This window comes from Podarcis melisellensis (assembly GCF_964234715.1).
Source record: "Podarcis melisellensis genome assembly, chromosome: 12".
Classification (NCBI taxonomy): Eukaryota; Metazoa; Chordata; class Lepidosauria; order Squamata; family Lacertidae; genus Podarcis; species Podarcis melisellensis.
The window spans coordinates 46,255,543-46,267,660 of NC_138544.1; the positions used below are offsets into that span (position 1 = coordinate 46,255,543).

The 12,118-nt window shown below is 43.8% G+C and overlaps 1 protein-coding gene across 2 annotated transcripts; it reads left to right on the top strand.

Annotated features, from left to right (window-relative positions):
* The first annotated feature begins 4,083 nt into the window (after positions 1 to 4,083).
* IDI1 (isopentenyl-diphosphate delta isomerase 1) lies at positions 4,084 to 11,552 on the top strand. Of its 2 annotated transcripts, XR_014161739.1 has the most exons (6): positions 4,084 to 4,412; positions 7,121 to 7,293; positions 8,404 to 8,496; positions 9,121 to 9,251; positions 10,227 to 10,927; positions 10,973 to 11,552. XR_014161739.1 is itself a non-coding variant. In XM_081882670.1 (5 exons), the coding sequence occupies exons 1-5, from the start codon at positions 4,099 to 4,101 to the stop codon at positions 10,542 to 10,544; spliced, it is 1,029 nt and encodes a 342-aa protein (XP_081738796.1). In that variant the 5' UTR covers positions 4,084 to 4,098; the 3' UTR covers positions 10,545 to 11,552. The 2 variants fall into 2 exon arrangements, 1 of the variants encoding a protein (XP_081738796.1); XM_081882670.1 differs by having other exon boundaries at positions 10,227 to 11,552.
* Positions 11,553 to 12,118: the final 566 nt, after the last annotated feature.

Consider the following 12,118-nt stretch of genomic DNA (forward strand, 5'->3'; position numbering starts at 1 on the left):
TTTCAAGGCCTTTTTGGACCCTCAGCTTACACTTACTTTCTTTATCAAGATGTTTGATGTGTTAGTTTTTGTTATATTTTACTTTATTTTATTTATTAAATCTCTATACCAGCCTTCATCCGAAGATAGCAGGGTGGTACACACAAGATAACATTGCAAAATGCATAATGAAAACAAGAACAGAAAACAAAACAATAACACCCCCCCAAACACAAACACACACACACACACACACATATTAAAAAGGTTAGAGGATGTTAATCAGCCAAAGGCCTGGTTGAAGCAGAACCTTTTCTTCTGGCGCCTAGTGGTGTATAATGAAAGTGCCAGGAGAGAATTCCACAAAGGGGGAGCCACTGCAGAAAAGGCCCATTCTCATGCTGCCGCCCTCCGGACCTCTCATGAAGGAGGCACACAAAGAAGGGCCTCACATGATGATTGCAGGGTCTGGGTCAGTTTATATAGGGAGAGGCGGTCTTTGGGGTATTGCAGTTCTGAGCTGTTTAAGGCATTATAGGTCAAAACAAGCACTTTGAATTGGGCCCAGAAACTAATTGGTAGCCAGTGCAGTCAGACCAGGATCGGTGTAATATGCTCAAACTGTCTTGCGCCGGTGAGCAACCTGGCCACTGAATTCTGAACTAGCTGGAGTTTCTTAATCGTCTTCGGAGGCGGCCCTATGTGTAACGCATTGTAGTAATCCAACCTTGAAGTTACCAGAGCACAGACAACAGTAGTTAGGCTATCCCTGTCCGGATAGGGGCACAGCTGGGTTACCAGCTGAAGCTGATGGAAGGCACTCCATGCCATCGAGGCCACCTGAGCCTCAAGTGACAGCAAAGGATCAAGTGCCCCTAAGCTGTATACCTGCTCCTTCAGAGGGAGCAAAACCCCATCAGGATCAGGCAACCTCCCAGCCATCTGGTCTAGGGAACCGCCCGCTAACAGTGCCTCAGTCTCATCTGAATTGAGCTTCCATTTGTTGGCTCTCATCCAGTCCATTCTTGAGGCAAGATACTGGCCCAGCATATCCACAGCCACACCTACAGATGTAAAGGAGGAACAGAGCAGAGTGTCATCAGTATATTGCTGACAATATACTCCAAACCTCCAAATGATGCCACTCAGCAGTTTCATGTAGGTATTAAACAGCATAGGGGATGAAATGAAACCCCGAGGGACCTCATATTGAAGGTTCCACAGGGCTGAAGAGCACTCCCTAAGCATCAGCTTCTGGAAACGACCATCCAAGTAGGAAAGGAACCACTGCAAAATGGTGCCACCCACACCTAACTTGGACAGCTGCTCGAAAAATATATCATAGTTGATGGTACTGAAACCCACTGAGAGGTCAAGGAGAATTAACAGGGACACATTTCACCTGTCTCTCTTCCAACAGAAGCCATTGCACAAGGCGACCAAAGCAGTTTCTGTGCCGAAACTGGGCCTAAGCCCTGATCAAAATGGATCTAGGAAATCAGTTTCCTCCAAGAGTGCCTGGCTCACAATCACCTGCTGAAAAAACTTGCCCAATAAAGAGAGAATAGCAAGTGGTCGGTAGTTACTTTGATTTTCTGAGTCCAGGGAGGGTTTCCTAAGGAGTTTTACCACTCCAAGTCGATATGGACCACCCCCTTGCAGGGAGGCCTTAACTATCTCCCTGCCCTAGCTGCTTGTCCCCTCCTCGCTAGTTTTTATCAGTCTAGAGATCAAGGGTCCAGCGTGCAAGTGGTTGCTATGATCAATCCAAGCACCTTGTTCACATCTTTGAACCTTACTAACGGAAACTCATCCAACACAACAGGACCAGACTGCTCTGGAGACCCCTTGAGATTCTTCTGCTGTAACAGCGGAATCTGATGTCTGATGGATGCAAGTGATTTTCTCCTTAAAATGGTTGGCAAACAAGTCAGAAGGAGTGCCGTTGGTTCTACCACCTCCTTCGGGCATAAATGGCCCCACACTACTTGGAAAAGCTCTGCTGGGCAGCATAGTGAGGATGCTATGGAGGCCGCAATGTATGCCTTCTTTGCTACCTTCACTGCCACTAGGTAGGGTTGATGATGAGCCCTCACCAGTGTTAGATTGCATTCAACTGGAGTTTTCTTCCACTTCCATTCAAGCAGTCTCCCAGCCTGTTTCTTCACCCTAACTCTGGAGTATACCAGGGAGCCAAAGGGGCGCCATGAAGTGGGAGTGGGTGCTTAGGGGTAATCGTGTCAATGCCGCGAGCCATTTGGGTGCTCCAGAGGTCACCCACGGCTTTGACAGGAGCGCCAGGCAAATCAGCCGGGGAATTCAAGAGCCGTCTTAGGAATCATTACACTTATGAAGCTGCTTACACTTACTTTCTTTATCAAGATGCTTGGTATCTCATTTTATTATTTATTTCCCTTCTGAATCATTTCCCCCTCAGGCATCCAGAGGCTATTTACAACACAATAAAAGTTAAATATATTGTAATGAGTTTGATGCCAGACTCCCCTGTGTTATGAGTTTGTGGGTGCCAGACGCTTAATATCTGGACCCAGCAAATGTTAAGAGCTAGATAAACTAAATAAGTGAACCTCATGAGGTAATTGCCTGGGAGAGGATCCATTTATAGAACAAAGGAAAGGTAATAAGCCATTAAGGCAAAGACTCTGGACCAGAAGGCAAATGGGTGGAGCCCCTCCTTCAACTCAGAGTCAGAAGGCAAAGCCAGTGTTTGAAATAGTTTTAGGGATGAGTGTGATGTGACCTAGAGGGTGGGGAAGGTTGCAGTCTGGTAAAGGCGGCAGCTGGAAAGAGCATCAGAGCAAAATGGCTGGTGTCTGTTTGAATCATAGACTGCAGCCATGAGAGAAACAAGCCCGTCTTGGGCTGTTAATGCTGTGAACCCCTCCATTATACTCAGCTCAGGTTGCATATGTGTGTGTGTGTGTGTGTGTGTGTGTGTGTAAGTAAGCCATATATCCCATAGGCACCATAGTGTCCTCTGTGCCTCATTCCCAAAAGAAAACACAAACACTGGAACCCCTGGAAACTCACACCACTCGAAGATTGGGGTGGCACTCAACACTATAAACACACACACACTTACATGGTTTACAACAGCAGCAGGAACACACACACACACACACATATGTTCAACTGAGATGCAATACTGATTCCAGCAAGGATGAAGATCTCCTCCAGAAGGTTTGGTGACAGAGGGAAGTCTTTTAGCAGGTGCTGAAAAGACTTCAACAGAGAAGGTGCACGCTTGATAAACAACGGTTGTTGTTGTTTAGTCGTTTAGTCGTGTCCGACTCTTCGTGACCCCATGGACCAGAGAACGCCAGGCACCTCTGTCCTCCACTGCCTCCCGCAGTTTGGTCAAACTCATGCTGGTAACCTCGAAAACACTATCCAACCATCTCGTCCTCTGCCGTCCCCTTCTCCTTGTGCCCTCCATCTTTCCCAACATCAGGGTCTTCTCCAGGGAGTCTTCTCTTCTCATGAGGTGGCCAAAGTACTGGAGCCTCAGCTTCAGGATCTGTCCTTCCAGTGAGCACTCAGGGCTGATTTCCTTCAGTATGGAGAGGTTTGATCTTCTTGCAGTCCATGGGACTCTCAAGAGTCTCCTCCAGCACCATAATTCAAAAGCATCAATTCTTCGGCGATCAGCCTTCTTTATGGTCCAACTGAGCATATAATACAGGCATCTCCTACAAAAATTGCAATCAGCTTCTTCCAGTCTTGATTTTTTATTTTTTTGCTGTTATCCTTTCCTTAGTCCGTAGAGCATGAGCCTCTTAATGTCAGGGTCGTGGTTCGAGCGCTAAAATGGGCACAATATCCCTGCTATGCTGAAGGTTGGACTAGATGGCCCTCGGGTGTCCCTTCCAACTCTTAAGAATTCCACGCTTCTATGAAATGACATCCACTCTCACTTCCCCTCCCGCCTTTCCCCCCTTTAGCCACACCCCTCACGCCTTTAGCCACGCCCACCCTTCTCTCTCCGCCCGCCCCCCCCCCCCGCAAGACCCGAGAGCCGCACGCGACCGCTCTCCCGCGGGCGATTGGCTGGCGCTTTGCGTTCCCTGTTCGCGGGCAGTGGCGCGATCGGCCCACCTGATGACGCCGCCGCCCGGGGCCGCCGCCATTGGTCAGGCGCCGAGCGGGGAGGGTTGCCAGGCGATGTGGCGCGCGGCGCAGCGGTTGGCGGCGTCGGCAGCAGCTGTTGCTGCCGGGGCAGCCGGAGGAGAAGGCTCTGCAGCCCGCGCGCTCTCCGCTTCTGCTTCTTCCGCCTCCTCGTCTTCGCGGGGAAGCTTGTATCGTCGCAGCCTCGGACAGGTGCTGCAGCCACTACCGCCTCCTCAGTCTCGGCGGCCGCTTCCTTCGCTTTGCGTGAGGGCAGAGGCCGCGTGCCGGCCCGGGGACGGAACGCGGTAAGGACCAAAAAAGGCCCGGGGGCGGAAGGGAACTCGAAGCGATGCCGCTGAGTCACCCGCGGGGAAGCGAAGGGAGGTGGCGGTGCAGCGTCCAATAATAATAATAATAATAATAATAATAATAATAATAATAATAATAATACAGTGGTGTCTCGGGTTAAGTATTTAATTCGTTCCTGCTGTCACTGCACCACCGGAGCATTGGATTTCTGTTCTCATCCTGAAGCAAAGTTCTTAACCTGAAGCACTATTTATTCAGGTTAAGAACAGTTTCAGGTTAAGAACGGACCTCCGGAATGAATTAAGTACTTAACCTGAGGTACCACTGTATTATCTACATCAGGCGTGGCCAAGCTCAGCCCGCCAGCTGTTTTGAGACTACAGTTCCCCTCATCCCTGACCACTGGTCCTGTTAGCTAGGGATGTTCGGAGTTGTAGTCCCAAAACAGCTGGAGGGCCGAGTTTGGGGATGCCTGATCTACATCAGTGTTTCCCAAGCTTGGGTCTCCAGCTCTTTTTGGACTACAATTCCCATCATTCCTGACCACTGGTCTTGCTAGCTAGGGATGGTGGGAGTTATAATCCAAAAAACCAGCAGGAGACCCTAGGTTGGGAAACTCTGATCTACATACAGTATCCACTTCCCTATTGAAAAGGCTTGGGTAGGGAATCCGAGTTCAGGTTTTTCCTCTGCATCTTGTGGAAGTAAGTTACCTTCCTCCATCCACAGCCTTGAGAAATCTTACTCAAGTTTTATTAATGTCCTCTTGTTCTTACTGCACTGTCCTTTAAAGAGCTGCAGATGGCACCTGCTGTTCTCTTCCTCCTTCCCCCACTTCCCCCCCCACAACAAGTCCCTGAGGGCGGTTAGGTGACCAAGATAAAGATTGTGTAAGCTTCTGGTAGAGATGGGATGGATACCAACCTGAAACTCTGAAGAGCCACTCCTGGTTTTTGTAGACAGTACAGCGCCTGCCAACCTAGCAGTTCGAAAGCACCTCCGGGTGCAAGTAAATAGGGACCGCTTACCAGCGGGAAGGTAAACGGCGTTTCTGTGTGCAACTCTGGCTCGCCAGAGCAGCGATGTCACACTGGCCATGTGACCCGGAAGTGTCTCCGGACAGCGCTGGCCCCTGGCCTCTTAAGTGAGATGGGCGCACAACCCCAGAGTCTGTCAAGACTGGCCCGTACGGGCAGGGGTACCTTTACCTTTACCTTACAGTGGTACCTCGGGTTAAGTACTTAATTCGTTCCGGAGGTCCGTTCTTAACCTGAAACTGTTCTTAACCTGAAGACCACTTTAGCTAATGGGGCCTCCAGCTGCTGCCGCGCTGCCAGAGCATTTCTGTTCTCATCCTGAAGCAAAGTTCTTAATCTGAAGCACTATTTCTGGGTTAACGGAGTCTGTAATCTGAAGAGTATATAACCTGAAGCGTATGTAACCCAAGGTACCACTGTACTAAGCACAGTAATTTCCTTTATTTATCCTTTGTAGTTTCCCTTGGGATTTTGAAAGAGATGGAGCTTTTGGAGATAGAGTATGTAGCTCCCTCTCTTTTCCTAGTGTAGATTTCTAAAACATTTTTGTTAAACAGCAAAAGTAGCATACTTCCCACTATAGCAACAGTGCTTTGCTTCAAAATTAAACTTTCAGCAGCAAAGCTCTGCTGCTGGAGTCGACAGCTTTATAAGTGCTCAGAACTTTTGCCACTGGGGCTGACAAGTGATATGGAGCTGAAGTGGGCTGGGGGATTTTTAAAAATTCTATAGCATTCCCAATATACAAAGGTGTTTCAAGGTATGCTCATAGTTGCACTTTTCCACTCTTTGTTTAGGCGGTTGGGTAAGTCTGCCACATCTTTTCCTGGCAGGACTCTCATATTTTTAACACAGCATTTGCTACCTCTTTTACTGGCCCTTTACTTTTGTGAGCAGTGCAATACACAGTTTGAAAGCATGGCAGTGCAAGTAGATAAATAGGTACTGCTGTGGCGGCAAGGTAAACGGCATTTCCGTGTGTACTGGTTTCCGTCATGGTGCTCCATTGAGCCAGAAGCGGTTTAGTCACGCTGGCCACATGACTCGGAAAGCTGTCTGTGGACAAACTGGCTCCCTTGGCCTGAAAGCGAGATGAGCGCCACAACCCCATAGTCTCCTTTGACTGAACTTAACTGTCCAGGGGTCCTTTACCTTTTTACCTTTATACATAGAAGTATAGCAGGTGAAGCCTTATCACTGTAGACAAAGCAAAAAAGCTTCCATCTATTAAACAGGTACTAATAAAGGCATTGGCTCAGGGCTAGTTAAAAAGGAGGAAGTGGTCTACTTTAACAAATGCTAAGTATAGTTGTGCCTAAAGACACTAAAGGCTTTGTGTGTTTTCCTGTAAAGTCATGCTAGTGCAAGATAAAACAAGCTATGTATTGTGTAAAAAATGGTGGACTCATATTCTTACTGAACTAAGAATATTGGCTGAGGATCAAAATTAACTTTGTCTAGCCATCAGAAATTATATGCACACTTGCTGGTTGCGTTGGTTGTGAAGTTTAGGCAAGTTTCCAGCTTTGGCAAGTATAATGGACACACTCATCTGCATGCCTGTGTTCTGCTGACTCTAGGCAAACATACATTAGGAAATCTTGTAAGTTCTAATACTGTTCATTAAATATTTGTGTAATTGTGGGTTGTTGTTTTTTTGTCATCAGTAATTTTATTAGGAGCATCAATACTGTAACCATGCCTGAAATAAATACAAATGAACTGGATGAGCAGCAGGTAGAGTTGCTGGCAGAGATGTGCATCCTTATTGATGAAAACGACAACAAAATTGGTTCAGATACCAAGAAAAACTGCCACCTGAATGAGAACATTGACAAAGGTATCTATCACTGTTCAGATCCCATTGTATGTAAACTGGTCCTGCCTGGGTACCAAGCTGCATCGAGCACTTCTACCTCACCCCATTTTTTGCCTCTGGGTTTTTTGCAATCTACTTGCACAACAAGATGTAGCAGTTAAAATGAGAAAGGGAGCTGGAGGAAATGGAACAAGGAAGATAGAGGAATGTGGTTCAGCCGACTAGTCTTGTGCATCCATGTACAAGATAACTTTGAATTAAGAGTTCTTTAAGTGGTAAAGAAAATCCTTTTCATGCTGTGAAGTCAAATAGCAATTTAGGCTTTTAAATTTGTTTTGAGTCACCAATTACTTTGACACACAGCCCACAGAGCAACTTCCTGCCCCACCATTTAGCCTTACCTTATATAGTTCTGCCCCGCACACAAATTTAGACCGGGTGGCTTCTTCAAATGTTTATGCCAAAGAGCAATAAAAGATGAATGAGTGTTCTTTTCAGGCTTCAGTTAAAGAGGTAATGGGCATATTCCATAAGCCAAGAAACACAATTATTTCTGTGGTTGAAACATCACTTTTGGTGCATAAGGATATAGGCAATTTCCCTACTGCAAACAAGAACAGAAGCAGCATGAGCTAAATACCCTTTTCTTGTGCTGACTTGTGCTGCTCCAGGAGAACATCTGACACTAACCTGTTATCTGACAGAATAAAGACTTTAGTCTTCTATGATGTCTTTGATTACAGATCTGTAAGGAACTGCTCAAAATAAATAGCTCTGTTCCTCAGACAGTGCAAAAACACCTAAGCACTTGACTTTTGCAAAAGTAATATATTGTAAGATAATAATATCTTAGGTTTACTCCTACAAAGTTCTCCAAAGGGTACCCAAGCAATAATTTATTCAAATACATATATATCCAACCCTCCTTTCCAAGGCAGTTACCAGCCTAAATGAGAAACCACAATGCATACAGTGGAAGGTTTTGTTTAGAAATAGGGTGCTCGTTTCTTTGTTTAAACTTTGGTTTTAAACTGTAAGATCAAGTATTACGATGAACACGAGTGAAGTTTACTCCCCACCCCCTTGCAGTACATTCTTTTTTAAAGCATATTGCCTATCTTTTTGTGCTAGGACTGCTGCATCGTGCTTTCAGCGTCTTCTTGTTCAATACGGAGAATAAACTGCTATTGCAACAAAGATCAGATGCCAAAATCACTTTCCCAGGTTTGTTACTAAGCAACAAATTCTTGCTTTCATTGCATAGCTTCTATAAAATACCACTTTGTGTCCTCATATATTTCTGGAATGCTTGAAAAATAGAATTATCTGTTAAGTTTCAAACAAATTTTCAGGTGAGCAAATACTTGGGTAGCAGTAATGTTTTCTCTCTCTGAAAGAATGGTGGGGGTGGGTGTGTTCATGACCTGTATTTGTTCGGTTAACAGCAGAAGCGTGAGAAACATGCAAAGATTTTCTGATAGGTCAAATGCCCAAAAGACTATTTGGTGTGGTGATGTTGTCTTTGGTCTAGACTAGCACACTTTTAGTGAATAGGTGAAAATTGAAGGGGGGGGGTTGGAAATCACAAATTAAATAATGACTAGTGCTTTGTCCTTTTTTTCTAACCATATATAACTCAGAATGGGCTTGGGAACACAATTGCACTTTATGTTTACATGCTGGAAATGTATTCTTTATGGTGCTAAGCATTGATAGGTTTATTTTGCTTTGAATTTGGCAGTGTCCTATTGTGTTGTTTTTTGGAACTTTGTTTCAACCTTTGGATACTTGATACTGTCAAGTCTGCAAAGTATTCTTAAAACTGAATCCACAAAACTTTTTTGGTAGATTGCTTCACCAACACTTGTTGCAGTCATCCCCTGAACACCGTGCTTGAAGTAGAAGAAAAGAATGCAATTGGCGTTCGAAGAGCAGCTCAGAGGCGCCTGAAAGAAGAGCTAGGAATTCCAATGGAACAGGTAAATAATACTCTTATTTCAGAGTAATGACTTCCCTAGGGGAAAATAGTTGAACAGCATCTAGTTATACTTGTAGTTCTAAATACTAATCAGAGCTGCAGTATTTATTTGGAACCTGTCGGCCCTATTCCCAGAAGCTTAAGAGAAGGGAGCAATTATCACAGTGTGTTTGTTGCTACTTCAGTGTGTCTGGTTTTTCACTAGTCAGAATGACCAGGTTTGGTGAATGCCCTGGATTGAGTTTCAGAATAATCACAATTGATCAAGACATGCTTCTTTACAGATTTTAGTTGATAGACTGATTGTAACAATCTGTCCAGCAAGCACACCAGAAAGGCTTTTTGTATAATCTAAACATATAAGGAGCAAGGAAGGAACTATTTTAATAATATAGTTTTTCCCAGGGCTGGAAAGCGATTTCAGATGCCTTGGCTCCAGCATAAAATGTTTCTGTGTCTGGGCAACCAAACACCTAAGACTTTTTCCAGCATTAGATTTTTCACATTGCAACATTTTCTTCCGTGTTGAGAATTGTTGAAACAAAACAAATGGCTCTGGCCATACCCATATGACTAGAGCTCTGAGGTACTCCTCTCTGCAGTTTATATTGGGAAGAATGTTTTCTTATCTGATATATCCACTCAAATGTACATTATTCAATTAAACGCTCACTTGAGCCTTGAGTCTCTCGCCATCTCAGTCAGACATGCACTCTGTCTACACCATTATACACTATTCCACAGAGTCCTTAGGAGCAGATTAGATGGGGAAGGAAAGTCCAAGTGTCATTCTTTTGATTTGAGCAACTGACTATACAAATTTTATATTAAAAATCAACCACTTAAAAGCAAACTACCACAGCTCTTTCTCCAGCCCACCCCTTTTAGGTTTGTATTGAGGTGTTCTCAAAAAAATTATCATAAAAATGCAGAAAGGAAGTAATAAAGTACTGTCACTACATGTTTTTGGTTGTAGGTAACACCAGAAGAAATCTTGTACTTGACCCGAATTCACTACAAAGCGCAGTCCAATGGGATCTGGGGAGAACATGAAATAGATTACATCTTGTTTGTGCAGAAGAATGTGACGCTGAATGCAGATCCCAATGAAATTAAAAGCTACTGTTATGTGACACAAGAAGAACTGAAAGAACTCCTGGACAAAGCATCCCGAAATGAAATTAAGATTACTCCATGGTTCAAACTGATTGCAGAGACTTTTCTCTTTAAATGGTGGGATAACTTGAATAATCTGAATAGGTTTGTGGATCATGAAAAGATTCACAGAATGTAACAGCTTGTAGAATATGCTGCTCTAAAAATGATATAGTACCATTTAGTACTGATAAATGGCAATATCTGAAGCACTAATTATAAGTTGACTGCAACACAGGGAACGAATTAGGAATAAGAAGATATCCTGTGAAGGGAATTTGATTTTATCTCTGGCTGATTGTTAAAGCTTGAGTCTTTTCTGCCTTGCATTTCTTGGAGTAATTATTTGGATTATTAACAAGCTTTCAATGGGAATGTATTTGTTGATATAATCACTAGAATCTGAGGTTTAATACTGACTAGGCTACCAGTTAAGATTGAAAGTTAAATCTTAGCCAGGATACCTCTCTATTTTTCAAGGTAGGCTGTTTGCTGTACAATAGGGAAGGAGTTAGTTATTTAGTCAGAAATCCCATTAGATACAGACAAACCCAATGGAGTTCCCAGACTAGTTTTGTTCTTGGCTTAATGCAGGGGAGGGGGGCGCTAACATGTGACTCTCCATCACTCCAAACTAGCATAGCTGTTGAGATTTCTGGTCCTAAAGGCTGCATCTTGAATGTCATACTAAAGTCAATGTTAGAGGATAAGAGAAACAGTACTTACATTCAAGAGTTGGCCTATTTCATCCACTCATTTTCGGTTTCCTGGTGCGCTAGCAGTATGGAGTATGTGGTGTAATAAGTAAGTGTGGTGTTAACTGCTCTAATAGTACTTTTTCACGTGTAAACTGTGCATGATGAAAACTATTATGGGGCGGAACTAGGTGGCATTCAAAATGTCAAGTGAGAATTTGTACTTTAGTTGTCTCCAAATGTGCCTTCCTTTTTTGAATTATTTGCTGTAAAAAGGAAAGGAATTCTTGACTATAAGGTCTGCCTAGTAACTCTTCACTTTACCTTGACTTAAGGGTGTTCCATTTTCAGATATAACGAGATAGTAAAATCTGTGTATATTCAAACATTCTGCTGTGTTCCAGAAAGCCGCTGGTGTATTTTTAATCATTAAAATGACTGAATCCTAACAACTGAACTTAATACTTCTTCATGAAAAGAATTAATGTGTTCCATTTTAATTTTCCATAACCTGTTAAATTTAGGCTAGTTAATAGAAAACCAATTTTTGAGGAATACAATATGACAAATGTTAATAATTATTGGACAGGCCCATTGAGCTAAATTTTTGATCTTAAAAATGCTTGATCAGCATCCCACATCTGGAAGTTGTTTAGAAGCTCAACTGAAGTGTAAAATGCAGATCAAGGACGGTGTCACCAGAGCCAAGAGGACACCAGCACAGTTAACAACCAGAGTCAAAGAAGCTGTTATTCCTTCCAAACAATGGAGGTCTTGCCCAAATGAGGAAAACAAAAAGGAACACAAACTTTGGCAAATGAGACAATAAGGGTTCTTTAGTAGCAGATGACTGGCTAGGAAGACAGTTGGTATCTTGGATGACAAGGGAGCAAAAAAAGTGCTAGAGGTGGCTCAGAATCCGAATGAATTCTCTGCTTTTGTTTTCACAGCAGAGGATAGGGGACAGATCCTGCGGTAAATGAAAAACAGTTCTAGGCTTAATAGACCAAATAAAAAC

Excerpts from the sequence above, each read along its gene's own strand:
- IDI1 (XM_081882670.1), top strand. The coding sequence starts at position 4,099 with ATGACGCCGCCGCCCGGGGCCGCCGCCATTGGTCAGGCGCCGAGCGGG. Across the intron at positions 4,413-7,120 it reads CGGCCCGGGGACGGAACGCG|TAATTTTATTAGGAGCATCA; the intron begins GTAAGGACCAAA and ends TTTTGTCATCAG. Across the intron at positions 9,252-10,226 it reads TAGGAATTCCAATGGAACAG|GTAACACCAGAAGAAATCTT; the intron begins GTAAATAATACT and ends TTTTGGTTGTAG.